This window comes from Notolepis coatsorum, assembly GCF_963971535.1.
Source record: "Notolepis coatsorum genome assembly, chromosome: 9".
In the NCBI taxonomy this organism is placed as follows: Eukaryota; Metazoa; Chordata; class Actinopteri; order Aulopiformes; family Paralepididae; genus Notolepis; species Notolepis coatsorum.
The window spans coordinates 115,676,406-115,698,493 of record NC_140173.1 but is presented as its reverse complement, the minus strand read 5'-3'; the positions used below and the strand labels follow the sequence as shown (position 1 = coordinate 115,698,493).

Sequence of the window (22,088 nt, the reverse complement as noted above, 5' to 3'; positions counted from 1 at the left end):
ATATATACAGCAGAAATGGCGTTTGATATAACGGCGCCAACGTTTAGCCTATAATCTAGCTCCCCAGAAAAAAGACGAGACGAAAAGTGCGATAAACCTTATATTCACGACGCTATAAAATGACAACCAACCGATGGATTTTAATTTTCTTTAAGCCATTATGAAGGCACGGTTTATGCACTCAAGTGACAATGAGAATGGACAGATAGCAATACTATAAATGATATATATAGCTCTTAGAAAGTACATCGGTTTGTAAACAAACCTCTGTCCTCTGGCCTATAAATCGGCGCAAGACTGTGGTCGCCAAAGTGTTAAGGACACTGGGGATTGTGGGTATGTGGGTTGGCCATATTAACTGTATGTTTGGTTTGTTGTGGTTGTCACACTATGGAAATAAATTATATCACACTGATGTGTGGTCAAAGAAACCTACGCTCTCTGATCTTGTTTTCCGCAACTCCTATAATGTCAAATATAATTTCAATCAAACAGCAAACTATTTAAAAAGCTACACCCCTCTGGTGCAGAGATCTAATTTGAGGTGAATCAGAAAGGCCCATATAAAAAAAATTGCCTTGGGACCCCAAAAGTCTAGCGCCGGCTCTGCATATCCACCTACGCCTTTCAGTTCCCCAGATGAAATAAAGCTCAGCCCCAGGACCTCGACAGCAGGGAAGGAACAGTCCATCCTCAGAGATTTACCATGAAGCATACAGACACAAAGCCATTCACGTGCCTTCGTGCCCCCCCCCCCCCCCCACACACACACACACACACACAGTCACACACACTTTGTGAAAAGACAGGGAGAGCTAACGTAATCACCTAACTCAGCTAATCCCTGGTAAGTAGAGTGAAAATAGACAGACATTAGGGGTCTATCAGGACAATACACACCCTGTCCCCTGTCCACCTTTCCCATCTGCTGTCAATGTGTGTGTGTGTGTGTGTGTGTGTGTGTGTGTGTGTGTGTGTGTGTGTGTGTGTGTGTGTGTGTGTGTGTGTGTGTGTGTGTGTGTGTGTGTGTGTGTGTGTATGTGTGTGTGTGTGTTTGTGCACTTGTTTGTATGCTTATGTATGTTTATGTGTACTTGCATGTACAGTATTTCCCTTGTAACTGAGCTGCAGTTCTCAGAGAGAGACTGGGGACCCCCCACAGTGTCCGTTACAACTGCCCAGCCGTCACAGAGCATGTTTCCACACGTCTGAATCCAACAACTTCTCCCAAAGGACCACAGTGCTTTACATTCTCCCATTTCATTTTCTTCATCCCTTTCAATCATTTCCAAAATGTATAATTTCAGTTTACCGTGGTACCAGCTATCTAGGGCTGACCTTCGAAGCTTTTTTTGGCAATCGAAGCTTCGGGGCCGAGCTTCGATTTTAATTCGAAGCTTCGAAAAAAAATTAATTTTTATTTTTTATTTTTTTTTATCTTATGTTGTGGGACTTGTACAGCACTTTCATAAACGTTGTTGTTTTTAAATGTGCTCTATAAATAAAGTGGGTTGGATTAATTAATTAAGTAGCCCCTTTCGTGACTGAGCCAACAAGGTTTCACTCGGCTGTGTGATTTAATTCAAGGTGGATCGCTGTTGTCGTTTGAACAACTTCAGATTTCATGGGAACTACCAATCCCCCAAATCAAGAATGTTTAAGATGAATGAAGTAAGATTTTGATTATTTGAAATATGGCCTGTGTAGACTAAACTATGCACAGAATTATGTCAGTCTACAAGGTCCGGATTCTACATGGTCCGGCAATGTAGACCTTGTAGACTCCACTACAGACCAATTATCAGTGAATGTTCATGCATTTTTAAGAAGGGCAACTTCCACAAAAAAACAAAGAACTCACCAAAACATCTCAGTAGCACCTTATCTAAATTTTATTTCCTATTTTGTTTATTCATCCCAGTATCTTTCTTTCTTATGTGTGGAATTCAACAAGGCATGTAGGTGTATATGTATTTGAGGATGATATCCTTCAAACAGGCAATAGTGATGATATAATTTGGGCAGTGCTGAGCTGGGTTACTTTCCTCCAGTGTATTTGTCCCCCGGCCCCACCCAATGGCCCCATGCGCGCGCGTGCACACACACACACACACACACACACACACACACACACACACACACACACACACACACACACACACACACACACACATTTACATTTAGTCATTTAGCTGACGCTTTTATCCAAAGCGACTTACAAGTTCTGTACGACAAGACAGCAGGAAGGGTACAACTCTATCAGCTGAGTAACAATGTTTATCAAAGTGTTGCGTGTTACAGTGTAGGTTAGTTTATTAGGAAAAGTGCATGACAGTAAGGTTAGTCACGGTTAGATTTTTTTTTTTTTTTTAATCATTTCAGATAATGGTTGAAGAAGTGAGTCTTTAGTCGACGGCGAAAGATTGGACGGGATTCGGCTGTCCTAACTGGGATGGGTAGTTCTCACACACACACACACACACACACACACACACACACACACACACACACACACACACGCACACACACACACACCAGGGTTTCCGTTAGAATTTTTTTTTGCAGGTCTGAGTGTCCGGTAGATTTCAATCTACCGGACAAATGGGATAAATTCCGGTCAGAGTTTATTGAGCTTAAAAACAATTGATAGGCCTATATAAAGAATGACATCATCAAGGCATTTATAATATTTTAACTTAAAACTAGGCTACTTTTGCGTATATAGTCATTAATATATTCCAAATAAAATAAGTCCCTCGAGACTTCGTGCTGCTGCCGACTTGAGGTGTCGGTGGGCAGTCTGCCCGACCTTAATAAACAGCAGTCTGTTATAATCACATTTTTATGAGCTAACGAATTCCGTTATATTGGACATTTGTATTAATTATATCAAGCGAAGAACTGAGAAATTTGGCAGAGAGAGACGGCAACATTATCGTGGGTTTGCGCCGTGATGTATATCTCCACCTCCCAACGACTTGGTGCTGCTCATAATGTCCGGTGAAAATAATTCCCTCTAAGCACAATTTGATTATTTGAATTGTATTAAAATAGGCTAAAATTAGATAGCCTATGCGATGAACGAAACAATCATTACATTTGTCGTTGCTTCACCAAGCAGCCGGTCTAATAATGGCATCCTGTTGTCAGCGCAAGCTGGCTGCTGATATATTTACGTGAAGCATGGAGCAGGCAGAGTGGTGTTTTTAGGTCCGGTCTGGAAACCGCTCAGCAGCGCCCCCACCCAACAGCTGAATTGCCAATGGCTGAATTGGAGTACTGCACCCTGCCAAGCCATGCTTCTCGCAAATATATCAGCAGCCAGCTCGCGCTGACAACAGGATGTCATTAGGCTTGTTCGAGATGGGATAGGCGGACGCAGATCTGCGCAGGTTTCACTACTGCCTCGCCAAGCGCGTTGCATGACGGTTAGAATGTTGTCCGACTTGCTCTGAAAATCTGACGAGGCGAGGCATGGAACTCCCGCGGGAGCGAGCCACAAGCAGCCTTCAGAGCGAGGCGCCACAGTACCTCTCACTCGGCTGCTCCCGGCTGGGAAGCGACTTGCTATGGTCGGGCAAAGCGCCTATTGGCTCAGAAAAGTTGTCAGTCACCAGCCACGTGACAGCCAGGGAGTTATGAGACGTTTGATTGATTGAAAACTTTATTATGTTATGCGTTATCAACATATCATCATGATAAACTTCAAGCTGTCAGACACACACACACACACATACACACATGCGTCGTCTGTTTTGCCTCAATACTGTATATATAATTCTGTTTTGCCTCAATATACACAGTATACATATATATATTGATGCAAAACAGAATTATTCAGCAGTGTGTTGTGTGTGCGTGCGGCCAGGAGCGCGCAACAAGATGGTATACATTATGGTATATGAATAGTATATTCCACTATAGCAGTATGGTGCGCTGTACATTTGAATCTGATCTAATTTTGTACACGGCCATCGCATTATAATGAGCTGGACAGGTGTGTAATGTGTGTGTGGTGACGTGAGAGCGTATCTGCCATGCGAGACTAGGCGAGAGGCTCTCGTGAGATCGGCAGTGTCCGCCTTTTTAACTCCTCCCCCGGCTTCACTCGGCTACTCTCGTCTACTAGTCGAGGCAAACCGAAATCCATCTCGAACAAGCCTATTATTAGACCGGCTGCTTGGTGAAGCAACGACAAATGTAATGATTGTTTCGTTCATCGCATAGGCTATTTAATTTTAGCCTATTTTAATACAATTCAAATAATCTAATTGTGTTTAGAGGGAATTATTTTCACCGGACATTATGACCGGAGAGATTAAATATGTCGGACTTCAACAGATTTTGCCGGTCAAATACCGGTAATTACCGGCTAACGGAAACGCTGACACACACACATCTTTTCTTTTTTTATTTTTTTTTTAAACTTCGATTTTTTTTTTAATGTTCGAAGCTTGTGCCATCGAACGAAGCTTCGAAGCTTCGAAGTATTTAAGACAGCCCTACAGCTATCACATGATTAATCTACAATGGTACTGCCATGGTAAAAGTTATGTATCGCCACTTTTGCACTTAAATAATACCATGGTATAATACCATACATTTTTGGTCACTACCATCATCATACTTTTTTGAAAATAATTTGTGAGGGTGCGGGGGCTGTATGTTATTTATGCATGTAATGTATGTAATATATTTCAACATTGTCAATGAAGAATTTCAATCTCCACATATACACAACCCATTACCCACCCCTTCTATGTTGACCTCTTTCCCTCTAACCCTTTCTCCTCTCTCTCTGACCACTACACACACAACCAGCATTAAATAAAGGTAGAGATAGAAGTGACCTACTGTAAATAATCATTGACTAATCTCCAAACTGTTCTGTCTAGGAAAAATACTGGAATCATTCATCAAAACACACTGTATTAATCCCTCGCCAATTTGGTTTTAGAGCAAAACATCTCAGCTACTACTTTAGTTGTGAATAGTATCCACCCTAGACAAAGAAAACATTGTGCTGCCCTATTTATAAGCATTTGATATAGGTGACCATTCTCTTCTTTTACAAAGACTATACAGAATTGGCTTTGATACAAATGCTTGCAGTTGGTTTCAGATCTATTTGTCTGAGAGACGTCAGTGTGTGAAAACAAAGAAGTGCCCAGTCAGAGCATTTACTCATTACAAAAGGTGTCCCACAGGGATCAATCCTGGGTTCTGTCTTGTTTGCCATTTATAATATTGTCTCATCTTTGAGTGGCTGTCAAATTCATTTTGCGGATGCGGATGACACTATTGTCTTGTATTGTTGACTCTGTACAACTAGCCATTAATAATCGACAACTCTCCTTTCATACTTTGCTTTACAAGCAAAACTGTACATTGGAATATTGACAAAACCATACTTGGTCATTTACTGTACATTGGAGGGGGTTGGGTTAGGACATTTACAGGGGCCAGTTTCGAATTGCAGTTTCCCGTAGGTGGTCTTTGAGAGTTGTTTTGAAAGTGGGTAGCTTTGGGTAGGGCGTTCCACATTGATGTGGCATAATTGCGAAACGTGTTTAGTCCCTTGTTTGAGCCGAATCTGGGTTTAACATGATTTGTGGAGCTCCCTCTGATGTTGTGATTGTGGTATTCACTGACCTTTGGGAAGTATTTTGACATGTACATGGGTACCTTGGTCGTGTAGTGTATCTTGTAGACCAGGCCCATTGCAAGTTGCTGTACTCTGTCGTCTACTCTAAGCCATCCTAGGTTGTCAAAGTGGGCAGGGGTGAGGTGGGTTCTAGGAGTAAGGTCAAGCAGTAGTCTGACCAGTTTGTTTTGAGATTTTTGTAATTTTGTTTTTAGCGCCTTTGAGGTGCTTTGGTACCATGAGGTGCAAGCATAGTCATAGTACCCTTGAATGAGTGCTCCTGCCAGAGTCTTCAGGGTATTCTTGTTTACCAGAGAGGAGATCCGGTACAAGAATCGAGTTCGTTGGTTGACTTTTTTTTATTACATTGGATGCCATTTTGTCACAGGAAAGATTTGCCTCTAGGATGGAACCCAGGTAGGTAATTTCTTCTTTCCTTGTGACAATATTGTCACCCACTGTAACTGAGAAGCCGTCGGTCTTGCTGAGTTTGTTATTTGAACCGAAGAGAATGGACTCTGTTTTGCCCATGTGTAATGATAGTTTGTTATCAGCGAGCCATATGCAGATTTTGCCTAGTTCCGAGCAGAGGGTTTTTTCAACCTGTAACTTATTCTTGTCAGAGACCAGCAGGGCTGAGTCGTCCGCAAACAGGAACAAGTTGCAGTCACAAGCTGACGACATGTCATTTGCATAAATTAGGAACAGTAGCGGTCCTAGTATTCTTCCTTGTGGAACACCACAGCTCACTGTGAGGGGGGGGGGGTAGGGTACCGTCAGCAGGGAGGACATTCTGACCATTCAACGTCCCAATGTGGCTCTTTTGTTGTTGTTGGGTTTTTTTAGGGGGTATTTCACTTTGAGTATTGTGGATAAATCTTTGAAGATGGAAGATGCTTCTTTCTGGTGGGACTCCTCACTCTAAATGCAATTTTACCCTAGTTAAACAATACATCTGTTCACAGTTTCAATACATTTCACAGTTTCAAAGCTCAAAGCTCACATTTGTCTTCCTTAAAAGTCCCTAAATTCCTTATGAATATTTTGGGTCTTTAATGCCAGTTCTAACATTGAGCATTGTCAGTATCTTTAAAAATAAAACAATGTCTTCAATTCCTTTGTTACGGGTTGTTTGCATAGTGGCGGTAACCTTTTCTTTGATGTTTAAATTAACTCATTCACGGCCAACCACAACTTGGTTATCTCGCCAACCGTTGAGCGCCTAAACCCGAGTATAGTCGGGTTTTCGATCGTTTTCATAGTTTTTTCTTTTATTCGATTTTAATATCCTATACACTCTCACGGACCTCTGTGTTACCATTGGAACTCATTCTGAGACCCCGAGAGTGCAATACCGGCCGAATCCTGCTAGATGGCAGTATTGCCTACCCTTTGAAACCTTATTTCACACTGTGTGTTACATTGTATATGGTCCGGGTGGAGGATTTAGACCAAGCCAAGTGAATCGCTTCATCAAGCACTTTGGAACGCGTTCAGCACACTTCATGCATATTTTGTGCCAGTTCATGTCAGGGAGCCGATGGACATCAATACTGTAAATCGCGATCAGACAATTAGAATATTCTTTTTGGGATACCTCCTAGTAAAGGTAAGGACTATATGACATCAATCCTACTTTGATCCAACAATGATTTCCCATCGATCGCAACGATCATATGTCACATACTCCAAAACGTATGCCGTTGCTGACGATCAGAGCATCAAAAAATCTTTGGAGAATATAATTTGTGCTATATCAAAAAAATTCACATAGCACCAGAAACATGGTATTAACACCAATAATGGTTATACCTGATATGAAAACTATGTTGTCAAAATGGAACTATCAAAGGACCATATTGTTTTGGGAGTGCAGGGGGAAGGAGATAATCAAGCTCCATGTCTTCTTAAGCTCTCTCTCACTCTCATCCCTTCCTCCTACAGTAGCTGACCCCCCCTGCTAACTCTGAATAGGGAGCCTAGCTGATCTGTCACACAAACACATACACATACACACACACACACTCTGACAGGAACACCATACACACCAAATTGTGTTAGACATACACACTCACCTAGGAACACACACACACACATACACACAAATCAAACATACACTGGGTCGGAACATATATGTGCACATGTACACACTAACCTATGCCTGTGCACATTTATACACACACATACACTGAAACACATGGAAACAGACATACATACACATGAACACGACTATAGAGTAGAGAGCCATAGTCAAACATGTCATGAACACACACACACACACACACACGTTACGTACATATACATACAAACACACACACGTCACACACATATACATATACACAACACAAGCACATGCGATACACATACACTTGTCGTAGATGGATGTAAGATAGAATATCTCTACTCACCTATGTCTGCCATGGCTGCGGCTTGGCAGGCACTCTCTCGCTCACTCCCTGTGCGCCGGCTGTCTGGCTTGCTCTGTGTATGTGTGAGTGTGCGTGTGTGCGTGTGTGTGTGCGCGTGTGTGTGTGTGTGTGTGTGTGTGTGTGTGTGTTTGGTTTAGCAATGCGAGCGGAGAAGCCCTCCCTTATCCAGGCCAGTCGTGCCTCCCTGCCTATAGTCAGCTGAGCAGCCTCTATCTCTCCGTCTTCCCGATCTCTTCCCTCTCTCCTCCCTCTCGCTCTCTCTCTCTCTGCTTCCACCGCGCTTGCGTCTCTCTCACTCCCTCTCACTCTATCTCTCTCTTCCTCTGTCTCCTACACCTACAGCACACAGTGCTGCTCTGTCTTTACCTCCAATCGCCCTGCCTCTATATCTCTATCTGTGTTTTCTCTCCTCTTCTGCTCTCATTGACATTCTCCTTCCCCCACCCCCACATATCTCTCTCTCTCTCTCTCTCTCTCTCTCTCTCTCTCTCTCTCTCTCTCTCTCTCTCTCTCTCTCTCTCTCTCTCTCTCTCTCTCTCTCTCTCTCTCTCTCTCTCTCTCTCTCTCTCTCTCTCTCTCTCTCTCTCTCTCTCTCTCTCTCTCTCTCTTCCCTGCTGTCTCTCTGCTTCCCTTGGGCCCTCCCTGCCGTCTCGCTCCCCTTTTCTAATACGCTCTAAATCCTAAATCTCTCCAAAGCTCATCAGTCGACGATTAGCCCTTGAGAGACACTGACGCTGAAATACAAGCAGATCCTAATAGGGACGCAAAACATCTTTATCTTTGTGATTGACTGGAAATGCACATATGAGGTGATGTTTACATGTTAACTGTATCATCTGTATGTGTATAATAGCATGGAATATCACTGATGGAATGAATGATCAAGCCGTGATCTATCAACTGGTCCGAACTGGACTAACAAGACTCACAGCAGGGGAACCACATGGTGGGATATTGGATCCAAGAGTGGAATTATGCCTAATTTACATTTTACTCTGAGACACAATTACACAATACAGAAACGTAGTTAATTATTAAAATATCTATTATTGCAGTTGATTCATATTACACTTGAGGAGACAGTCACAGTTAAAATAGCAGTTTCTCTTTTACAGAGGAAGTGATCAGAAGACGATTGTGCCGTTACAGAGATCAAATGCAGATCTTTATATCCTGGCTGTAGAAGGCCTTAGTGATCGATAATTATCAATGTCCAGGGTACCAGCAGCTGATTATGTATATAATGGACCACTAGAGGGAGCCAAAGGTAACAGCTTCAAAAATGAAAAGGTCTGACTCCAGATAGATATACTGTAAGGCCATGGTTGGATTTCTGCTGTACTGTTTCTGAACAGCAGAGGGTATAGTGAGACCTCTTTATTTCACTTCATTCAACCGTGGCTCACAAAGCGGGGTCTGAGGTCTCTCAGGGGTCCTTGAAGGGGTTTCATGAGGTCCCCAGCTAAATGATTTATAGTTTGAATAGATTAATGTCATTATTATTTCATTAACAATGACAGCATGTATGACTATTCTGATCACAGTCATTCAACATAATAGCTTTTCAGTCTCTCCTCCATTTTCTCCATAGTGGGCTGTAGACAGTACTGGAATTCCGTACTAAAATATATCTAAAAGCAAAGTCTTATGAGATGGGCGACCCTGGGACAAAATCTTATCAAGTGGGGGACTGTCCCTTACAAATAAATACCAAATCATGGTATTAAAAAAAACATTGGCTCAGTGGAGGGGTTGGAGGGTCTGCTGCCATCTGTGGCCGCTCTTCTACGTGAGGCCGGTATTCCATCTATGTCCATCTCCGGCCTGAGTTCATCAAATAAAAAAAAATAGACATAGGATATCATCAGTAGTCAATACACTAATAACAGCGAATATATTTTTTAGAAAAACAAATTTACGCTCCGACAATTGGAGGATGAGCAGGGGCGAGTGCCAGTACGAGGCCCTGCGTGAGCAGCATGATTTAGGCTGTTTTCGGGGCTCGTTTTCATGTAGCACCGCGGCACATTGAATAGTTTGCTGGAGCGAAAAATATTCACCAAAATTACTGCAAAAATATTTCACAAACAGTTGGAAAGTGAACGAATGCTATAATATGTCCAACAACGACGTTTAATTGATTCAAATCCGTACTGTTGTGGAAAATGTGTACACGGGGGTGGAGGTAGGAGAGGGGTTAGTCTTGACTAGTTTAATATAGGTCAACTAGCAGGGCTCAAAGACACTAGGGCGACAGTCTGGCTGATGTTCTTAAAACAGCCTCAAGATAGGCAGATGGACATTTCAGTACATCATATCGTGTGCTCTAATCTTGTGTCTTTTTTCTCTTTCATACATACACAGCACACACACACAGACACAGCACACACACACAGACACGGGGAATGTTGTGGAAAATGTGTACACGGGGGTGGAGGTAGGAGAGGGGTTAGTCTTGACTAGTTTAATATAGGTCAACTAGCAGGGCTCAAAGACACTAGGGCGACAGTCTGGCTGATGTTCTTAAAACAGCCTCAAGATAGGCAGATGGACATTTCAGTACATCATATCGTGTGCTCTAATCTTGTGTCTTTTCTCTCTTTCATACATACACAGCACACACACACAGACACAGCACACACACACAGACACACAGACACACACATACACAGCACACACACACAGACACAGCACACACACACAGACACACAGACACACACAGTCACACAGACACACACACACACACACACAGACACACACAGTCGCACAGACATACACACCGACACACACACACACACACACATTCCCTGTGACACAATACACACATACAATACACACACGTCTGTACGCAGACGCACACACACACAGACACACACACACATACACACACACACACACACACACACACACACATCTCACTCTCTCTTCGATGTTCTTAATGTTTTACATCATATCGTGTGTGTACATCATATCTTGTTTATCTCTCTTCGATGTTCTTAATGTTTTTATCTAAATCTATGTTCTTCTTAATGTCTTTATCTCTCTTCATGTTCTTAATGTTTTTATCTCTCTCCGATGTTAAATCTACGTATCATCTTAATGTACGTCATGTCAGATCTGACATGATATGATACGTCATCATATCTGTCATGGGGGGGCAGGACTGAGAGGGGATTTAGGGGACAAGCAGAGGGATTGGGAGTTAGTGTTTTTTGTTCAAGCTGTGGTGATCCTCTGCTCGATCCATAGCTTTTGCTGTTAAGAACTTCTTTTCCTAAATAAATTACCTACTTGTTACAATTGGAAATATCGTCTCCTGCTGTGTTAAACAACCATCAGCCACAACAGTACTTACAAAGTTATCTTCAAAATGAACAGCAGAGCCTCTATCCCTGGCTAGTAGGGGTGTAACGGTACGCGGATACGTACTGTACCGCCTCAATGTGGTCCTCCGGTACAGTACGCGCTGTGCACAGAGCGATTGCAACGGTATGGAACCTTTTTTTGCAGAACTTAAATCCCCCCGGCCCCACGTAATTGATCAACAACACTGCGGTCTGCTGTGAGCATTATAAAACAAACGTGTGTTTAACCGACCTTGAATTAAAGTGTCAATGCTGTTTGTCATTTTAACAGCAGATACTTTCTTAAATGCCACATCGTCCCGACAGAGCGGTGTTGACGGGGAGCTCTGATGGGTTCGCTTGGTGGTGTTATTAGCATTGAACAGCTAACCGAAAGCTAACGTTAACTAACGTTAAAGGTTTAGCCATAACGTTACCTTGGCTAAAGTTGAGGCTATTCATAATCCAGCAATAATGGCTGCAGACCTGCAAGCAAAGTACAGCAAGTTGGCAAAGGAGTATTCCAACGTAAATCACATTTTCACCAGTAACGTTAGTCTTTCCATCTCCCGGTAGCTCATGCTAGCTAACCTAGCTCACGTTAGCGTCGTCACTGAACCACCTCGCGTACACAATTAATGACATGTTGCGGACAGCCATATCGGTGACAATGTTTAGCTTTTAGTGCCAAATGATAAGAGTCTGAGGCGGACTCTCAAAAGAGAATGTTGAATATTTATTGTGCAAAAATCACAACAGATCCTCTGCTACTTCAACGGAGCTTTCTGGAAGCAAGTGCAGCAACGAATAATGTCTGTGTGGATCATTGGAGTAGGGTATATCTGCACTGCAGTGCTGCAGCCCCATACTCATTGATTAATGATACTAATACAAATCTATACAATCACCTGTTGTTGAATAAATACCATTACTTTCTAGTTATTACTAAAAAAAACAGTATATATAAAACAGTAGCTGTATAAAAAAAAATTATAATATATATAATTTCCTTTTAATTTTAATTTTTTTTTAATGTATGCACTGGTATCCCCAGTATATAATTAGCTTACTAGCTTGTTAGCTAATTATATACATTTTTGACACACAATCTCACTAAAAAAATTATTATTTTAAAACATGTAGCATACGGTAGCTAATTCTATAGTTTAATTTCAACATGCCTACATTAATAATTCCAACTAGTAGTGAGAGTTAAACATTTAGGAATAATATGTTCTCAATTCTGGGTGTATGTGAACATTCCTTGTGTAATGATACCACTCTAACATGGACACTTGCATAGTAGCTCACAAGGAAACTCACACCAATCAATCCATAGAACAATTAAACGCGATTCTATTGGGTCTTTATTACCTTGACAAGAGGAATCACAATCAACTATGTTACATTCCCCCTGCTGCATCCCACACACTCCCAACAGAAAAGGAAAATTCCAACCAGGAAGCTGAACACAAACCCTACCAGGCACAAAACACTATAGCATAATACAAATTACATACAAAAAGCATCACATCTTATGAAAGAAAAAAAAATCACAGTCAAAAGACTATTCTTCACAAGAAGAAATTGGTTGGCTTCCGGTTTACGCTCAGGTCAGATGGCAGCATAACTTTTTCGAGCTCCGTGACCACTTCACTTTAATATTGATTACGATGCAAATTTTACGACATACACTCACATTATACCTTGTAGATATGGCTAAAGAAATACCGAACAAGATTGGAACATTAAATGAGGTTGACGGTGAATTTATCAGGACTTTGTTCCGTGCTGAGCTCGATGCTAGCATGCTGCAGCTAACCAACAGACTGGACTCGCTCCAGGAGGAGGTAGCTAGCGCGACCACGCGGCTCTCTAGGGTGGAAGAAGAGATGGCAGAGGTGGCAGTCGTAGCTGAAACCAACTCCACGAGATCTCGGCGATTGAAGACAAGTTCCCTTTTTACGAAAATAAGATGGCTGACCTAGAGGACCGGAATAGAAGGTGCAACAACAGAATATACGGCTTGCCCGAAAACATTGAAAATGATGCGCCGATTCAGTACCTTGAAAAGATGATTCCACAGTGGTTTCCGTCCGTCTCTAAACCAGAGATTGAGCGGGCGCATAGAATATTCAGGAGCGGTCCCCCGGAGAAGGGCGAACGTCCACGCGCCTTTATATTTTGCTGCCTGCGGTTCCCTACACCAGGGGTTCCCAAACTTCAACTATCACTTCAATCCTATTAAGTTAGTTCAAGTTAGTTATTCATTTATATGTGCTATTTATGAGAGGGCTAACTGATAATAATAATAATAGCATCATTAAAATACTATTGTTGCTTCGGTTGTTTTCAGCGTTTTATGTGCATAATCTGTTATTTAGTTTGAAATGTTCGTTGAAATAAGTAGATTTTTCGTTTTTGTTTATTTATTAAGTTAATATAAAACCATATAGTCACATTTTAGAATACAATATAATAGAATTTTAGAATACAACTAGAAACACTGTCCTGGCCTGCTTCTAAGTTCAGTGGCCTGAAAAAAAAAAAAAAAAAAAAAAAAAATTTATTTTTTTTAAATCATCTCGCGGCCCACCCGTGGCTGCTCGCGGCCCACCTTTGGGTCGCGACCCCGACTTTGGGAACCACTGCCCTACACGTCAGGCTATTCTCCAAGAGGCCAGGAAACACCCTCCAAAAGTGGGTAATTATACCCTCAGATTCGCCGTGGATTTCAGCGACTACACCGCCAGACGTCGCAGGGCCTTCTCTAAGGCGATGGGAGTTGCTCGGGAGAAGGGCATAGAAGTCTACCTATTATACCCTGCGACTCTGAAGATCAAGATGGGCCGCGGAGTTGTCTCCTTCAACCGCCTGTTCATGTCACCGTCCGAGGCGGAGAGTTTCCTTCGAAGCGGCACGGCGGCCCCCCCGGCCGAGGATGGCGAGCCGGCCCCAGCAGAGCAGGCAACGGGCACCGGGGAGTGACAGGCCTCGGAGCCTTGGTATGCTAAGCGCGAGCTATGCTAACTTTCCGGCTCTCCAAGCTAACACTAACGTTACCACTCGCCTACCGCGGCCTTTCGGACCAACAGAACGGTAACACTCAAGGTTTATCTACGCTGTATAATTCCAGAAACGGGTATGCACACTGACTATTTTCAAGTATAATTCAGACGACTTGTGCTTTTTAACGCATTTGCCTTTTTATTGTCTGAACATTGAACTTCGGACTGAACTTCGCATAGACTGTTATGTATATTGTCTTTTTTCAAGTTTGCACTTGGACGAACTGTGCTTCACAGGTTTCACTCAAACGAACTATGTTCTAACCGTATCTGCCGGTCGAGGGGGATGATCCTCTCTCGGCGGAGCTACCTACGTGAATCAGGATATAACAGGCCCTGAGCACGATTAAACTAAGCTTGGGGCGTGCTGGTTGCCCAGCTCTCCTAGCCGTTGCCACGTGTCTACTATGACTTTTTTGCTCCAGCTGAATGATAACGCTCAAGGTTTATATCCACTGTGTTATCTCAATGACGGGTACGCATGTTGCCCTTTTCTCAAGTTTAACTCAGACAAGCTGTGTTTTAATGCAGGGGTTCCCAAACTTTTCAGGCCGCGACCCCCAAATAACGGTGTCAGAGAGCCGCGACTCCCACTATTATAGGAGGTAAAAAAAAGAAATAATTTTTTTTTAATGGAAATATATGGTTGACACATGCAAACGTTCAAACGCACACACACTAATAAGCATTGGAGACTTTTAACCAGGGCCGTACTGGGGAAATCATTCAGGCCAGGAAATATAGTGCAAAATATAGCCCCAGTCAGGCCACTTTTTAAGCAGGGGGTCTGGGGGTCCCCCACCAGGAAATGTTTTGTTACAAAGACTTAATTTCCTGCATTCTGGTGCAGGAATTTTTTTATTTGTACCCTTTAAATGCCAGTGTTTGTGATGGCATCACAAATTATTGTTAAAAAAAACAGGCTAGCATATGTATAGCAACAACACTGATTTTGATGGATTCTCTGTTTTTTTGTAATGTCAGATTGAAAAAAATACAATCTTTTATTCAACTTCAGCCCTGATCATAACACCACATATTCATTTTATAATTCTAACCCTTTAAATGCCAGTGTGTGTGATGGCATATATTTGCAATATATCAAATGCAAAGTAGATTTTTCTGGGGGGGATTATTACAGGCTAGCATGTGTCAATGATTAGCAACAACTGTAACGCTCCAAGATCAACTCATGCCTGGGAGAGAGAATGTCCCAGGCAGAGAGTTGACAGCTGTGTCATACCGCCATCCAGCGGTCACCTGCAGACAATGCACTCAGCCCTGAACATGTTGGTTCAAATCAATAACGTCCTAATGTGGCAATTAGTGTCCTTATTACAAGTGTTGTCTGTTTAGGTTTGTTCTGTGTTAGTATTCTTATTCTGTGTTTTGGTATTTAGCCTGTGTGTGTTCTTTGATGGTTGTATTGTATTTTGTATTGTATCAGTTCTAGTGTGTCTTCCCCCAGCTGTTGATCGTTTGTAATCATTGTTAATTAGGTTGAGTATATTAGGTTGTCCTGTTCCCACTTCCTGTGTGGCGTCATACCTCCGTGTTACCCGTTCGTTTGTACCTTGCTGTCGTCTGCCTTGCCCTGCTGTTGTACTTAGAGTCAGTAAGTGATATTGTATACTGTTTTTGTCATCTTTGTTTTCGTATCACAGTCCGTGTTTGTAGTTAGCGCCAGCGCCGCTTTGCTTTTTGTTTTGTATTGTTTATTGTCATGTACAGAGGTCTATTGACCATACAAGATAGTAATCTGGGCAGGTGTTACATGAGCAAAAAACAACCCCCTCAGTAGAAAAATGCTTCTCAAACAGTCCCGGGTAGGCAGATAGTAAACAGAGACGTTTTTCAAATGGTAAATCAGGGTTTTATTATATAGTGGGGGTTTCAACCCACGGCCCTTTTCCCAAGGGAAAAGGGGATGTCATCGGTGGGGATTTCAACCCACACACACAAAGGGGAAAAAGGGAATGGAGGACAAACAAGACATATAAATAAAGTGGCAATGGCATACCGCCTACCAACACATATATATATACAGTTCCACTTGAAGGGAACAATAGCAAAAGGGCAGTAAAGTATCACTCCACACTCAGTGGAAAATAGGCACAAAGGCCAACAAGAGGATACTCACTCAGGTAGAGAAGTGGCACCTAGGCCAACAATATATATATATATGCACACAACAGTGGTCTAACAATGGCAACCTCACTCCTCTCTAGTCACCAGCAATTGACTGAGACTGAGGCGCCGAGACGTGTGTGTGCTGTCAGGTATTTGGCTACCCATCCCTCTTGAGCTAATTGCCAATCAGCTGTCATTCATTAGCAATCAGCACTCTTCAGTAGGGATGGGCAGCACCTGACAGGGAGAGAAGAGACAGCATTAGCTCTCATGTTTACACACACACACATCATCTACAAAACAACACATTAAATATACTAACCTGATGTTCAGAAGGTGTCATAAATACAGTAATAATGGTAATGACCAACCCACGTACCCAAGGTACGTCACACCTCCCCCCATATGAGCGAACCTGTAGGGTTAGCAAAACATTATTACTTATTACCCAACATCCGATTAGTACCACCCACCAGGGAAAACAGAAACAACCACAACAAAATTCTCCTCTCACAATCAATGCACGTATGCAAAACTAGACACGCAGTGACGTCATTGAAAACTGCATGTAGCACACACCGACTACCGAATGCAAACCGGTCTCAAAAATGCGGTGAGATCTAACTCACAAAAAACCATGTCAAATGCACATGGTCAGCTACACACCCAGCCTCCACCGTTTTAGAGCTCGCTTTAGAGTTTTTCTGCTCGGGCGACCCTGCTTGACGAATGCAACCTCAGGTGGTAGCGGTATGTCTTCCATCATCAACTCTCCAATAAAGGGTTCGGGAACTACCAGCTCCCCCTGAACGCTACATAAAGCAACCTCTTCCATCTCTCCAACAGATGGCCCCCTGTCCTCGGCGAGAGCCGCCTCGCCACCGACAGAGTCACTCAACGACAAAACTTGAGTTCGCATTCCGTCCTGTGCCTTGGTGACAACACAAGCAGAAAACACATTGGGGTGATTATTATCAACATCATCACAACACAAGTCAGCCAATGGAGCCTTTTCAACCCCCACTACAAGAATCACACTCTCCCCAGCAAACTTGCTCCCCACGACAAAATCAACACTCACACCTTTTGGTTTCTGGGCTGACTTTGTGATTTTGTCCTGTCGCTTCCTCAGCGTACGACATCCTTTCACCACATGGCCTGTCTCTTTACAATAATTGTACACCACCGGTCTCCTAGACGGCGGCGAGCGTGGCCGGATTGCCGACTCAATCAACGCATCGCACAGAACTTTCCCCCCAGCTATATCATTTCCCATGATAAAATCAATTCCGGCTACCGGAAAAGAGGAACGAACCGCCACGGGAAAACAACCTGTGACTAGTTTTGACCTCACATGTATCATATGTAACGGAGCGGGCGTGTAGCCCATCTCTATTCCACATACAATAGCACTTGTATTACAAGACGACTCCACACTTAACGGCAATACATCCGCCAGCATAAAGGACTGTGAACCACCTGTATCACGAAGGATCCTCACCTCGCGCTGGTCACAGACCTTACCCGACAGTGACACAAAACCAGAAGATATAAAAGGATCAAAACAACTGTCCGGTTTCCTCCGCCCAGGGCGTGAGACAGTGCTAACCAACCCCACCACCTTTGGTTCCTGAGCTGGCCTGTCAGTATTTTGCCGATCGCGCACAAATGCATAACAGTCCGCCGCCAAATGACCTTGCTTGCTACAATAATCACAATGTCTCTTTTCTGACGGAGGCGAGCGTGGTCGAAATGATCGCTCGTCGCCTCCTACATACACATCATTTCGCACAGAACCATGTGATGCAGAAACATTTTTGTGGATCATTGCCAACTCGTCACACAAAACTGCAGCTTCCTGGAGGTTAGAAACCTTTCGCTCCTCCAACTGTATTATCATGTGTTCGGGCACAAATTTTTTAAATTGTTCCATGAGGATTAACTCGCTCAAAGCCTCGACCCCATCCACTTTACACGCTTCACACCAACGAGTGAACACCATCCGTTGTTCATGGGAAAATGCGACATGTGTTTGCGAGGGAGCTTTACTTAGTCTCCTAAACCGCTGCCTATAAGCCTCCGGCACCAGTTCATACACGCGCAAGACAGCACCCTTCACTTTCTCGTCCTCCTTTGATAAAAACTGGCATGCGTCTTGAGCCCTACCCGTGAGCCTATATTGCACTAATAGTGCCCACTGATCCTCCGGCCAATTCGCAGCCCCCGCTACCCGCTCAAAATTCAAAAAAAAATTCTCCACCTCAGATTCTCGAAACACAGGAACCATAGCAATATGTTGCCCAACATTAAAACTGCCATGGCCACCTTCAGATGAGGGTGAAGAAGAGCCAACACTCCCCAGCTCCATCCTCTTCAGTGTAATCTGGAGCTCTCTATCTCTCTCCTTCTCTTCCCTGTCTCTTTCCTCCCTCTCTCGTACAGCTTCCCTGTTTCTCTCAGCTGCTCTGTCCTCTCTGTCAGCTGCTCTGTCCTCCCTCTCTCGTACAGCTTCCCTGTCTCTCTCAGCTGCTCTGTCCTGTCTATCTCTCTCAGCTGCTTTGTCCTCTCTGTCAGCTCTGTCCCGTCTATCTCTCTCAGCTGCTCTGTCCTCTCTGTCAGCTGCTCTGTCCTCCCTGTCTCTGTCCTCTCTGCGCAACAGCGCTCTCTCCTCCATCTGGAGACGGGCCAAACGCAGACTAGAGCGCGCATGGCCAGAAGACGTGGAGTCTTTATCCGAATCGCCCGCGGTCTCACTTTCAGCTCCGGCCGTACTACCATCCTTCCTAATAGCACCACCATCCATGTCAAGATCACGTAAGGGAGAGTTAACCCATTCGCCAGTGTGTGCAACCTCCTGATCACTATGACTCACTACTCCCTGAGCCGGGCTAAACACCTGTTGCTCGACCAACCCCGCTATAACAGCTGCCTTCATATCCGCCTTGGATTGGGAATTTTGTACAGCAATAGCATAATGCCTAGCAATAAGGCCTAATTCCGCCTTAGTGCAACCTTCCACTTGACCCTCTGTCGGATCCGCTATAAAGGCTTCAAAAACAAATGCCGACACAGCCATATTATGTTTTTATGTGGGTGTGAGAAGAAAAAAAAAATATATACATATATATCACGTCCTCACTTAATTAACCATGACCGTGCACAATAATAATAGACACATGCTGCTTTCATACCTCTTAACCAAAACAATCCAACTGACCACATCTACTAAATGAAAATAATAACAAATGGTCCTAACCACTCAACTAGGAGTCACCTGTGTCACTCTAGCCTATCCCAGATAAACTACTCCACTAGATGGATGAAAGGCTACACATGTCTTCAATCGCTTACCGATTTCATTGCGTGCTCCACCGGAATCACGACTCGTGCCCCCCACCCTCTAGCCAAGCAGGTGACCCCCCCGTTACCTATGTGGCAGAAAAATAGAATGGTTAAGAGCATCACAACAATAATGACTTACATCAATCAACTGTGCACGGACAATGGACCCCTACCAATACCAATTTAGAAAACGCTATCTTATTACACCTGATATGCTTCAATCGACAAGTTACCCCGTTATTTTACCAACAAGGAACCATACAATTGCGCAAACTTAACGAGCCCCCATGTCATGTACAGAGGTCTATTGACCATACAAGATAGTAATCTGGGCAGGTGTTACATGAGCAAAAAACAACCCCCTCAGTAGAAAAATGCTTCTCAAACAGTCCCGGGTAGGCAGATAGTAAACAGAGACGTTTTTCAAATGGTAAATCAGGGTTTTATTATATAGTGGGGGTTTCAACCCACGGCCCTTTTCCCAAGGGAAAAGGGGATGTCATCGGTGGGGATTTCAACCCACACACACAAAGGGGAAAAAGGGAATGGAGGACAAACAAGACATATAAATAAAGTGGCAATGGCATACCGCCTACCAACACATATATATATACAGTTCCACTTGAAGGGAACAATAGCAAAAGGGCAGTAAAGTATCACTCCACACTCAGTGGAAAATAGGCACAAAGGCCAACAAGAGGATACTCACTCAGGTAGAGAAGTGGCACCTAGGCCAACAATATATATATATATATATGCACACAACAGTGGTCTAACAATGGCAACCTCACTCCTCTCTAGTCACCAGCAATTGACTGAGACTGAGGCGCCGAGACATGTGTGTGCTGTCAGGTATTTGGCTACCCATCCCTCTTGAGCTAATTGCCAATCAGCTGTCATTCATTAGCAATCAGCACTCTTCAGTAGGGATGGGCAGCACCTGACAGGGAGAGAAGAGACAGCATTAGCTCTCATGTTTACACACACACACATCATCTACAAAACAACACATTAAATATACTAACCTGATGTTCAGAAGGTGTCATAAATACAGTAATAATGGTAATGACCAACCCACGTACCCAAGGTACGTCACATTTATATTCCTGCCTTGCTCCTGCCTTGAGTTCTATATTAAAGAACACCGTTGAGAAGAGCAACCACCGTCTCCTTTATACTGTCTAACCGCATATTGGGTCCTTCTTCATGCCGAATCGTAACATTATGACGCCACCATCACAAGACCCAGCGGGAAAAATAGTGGGAACGATGAAGGTTCTCTCCAAATTAATGGAGGGAGATCTGTCGAAATATTCCCCAGCTAAATGGGTATTTCTGTTTCAGACAATCCAGTCCGCAGCAGACCAGTATACGGACCAGGAGGCAGAGATGAGGGTGATGGCCGACCAGGCCGCAGTCCTCATGGAGAGGTATCGCGTTCAACCCTCTGATCTGCCTCCTGTTCGTGTTTCTGCAGCTAGTCAGGTCCAACCGACTAGCATTCAACTCACTGTTAGCCTGGGTCCTCAGGCTGGCCGGGCTTCTAAAGCTAGCCTAACCCCTACAGCTAGCCTAGCTCCTACAGCTAGCTCAGGGCCCACGATCGGCCTAGCCCCTGCGGCTCGCAGGCTTCCGAGTTCTGGCAAGGCTCGGAGGGCGGGCGGGGCTAGTGCCGCTGGCAGAGCGCCCACGGCTGATCCGGTCGTCGGTGCCGTCCTGGTTCCGATCGGCGTGGTCCTGGATGTCACCACTCTTCCTCCGGCTTCCATGTCCTGCCCGGCCTCTACGCCTGGTACGGCTACTACACTGGGTCCAGGCTCCTCATCCCCGGAGCCTACGCCACGCCTCGCCGCCGAGACCGGTCCGGTCTCCACGCCCTGCCCGGCCTCTACGCCTGGTACGGCTACTACACTGGGTCCAGGCTCCTCATCCCCGGAGCCTACGCCACGCCTCGCCGCCGAGATCGGTCCGGTCTCCACGCCCTGCCCGGCCTCTACACCTGGTCCGGCTGCTGTGCCGGCTCCTGGCTCCCCGTCTGGTCCAGCTCTGCATCGTGGTTGGCGTCCTGGTCCTCGCCGTGGTCTTCGACGTGGGCTGCGTTGGATCCTGCTCCGGGGGTCGTCGCCGCCAC

General features: G+C 44.2%; 1 protein-coding gene across 1 annotated transcript in view; it reads right to left on the bottom strand.

Annotated features, from left to right (window-relative positions):
- The window catches only part of LOC311234261 (rap1 GTPase-GDP dissociation stimulator 1-B), a 119,001-nt gene extending 110,869 nt beyond the window's left edge, over positions 1-8,132 (bottom strand). The window contains 1 exon segment of the mRNA XM_084321398.1: positions 8,053-8,132. Coding sequence (XP_084177524.1) covers positions 8,053-8,065 — 13 coding nt within the window. The 5' untranslated portion in view covers positions 8,066-8,132.
- Positions 8,133-22,088: the final 13,956 nt, after the last annotated feature.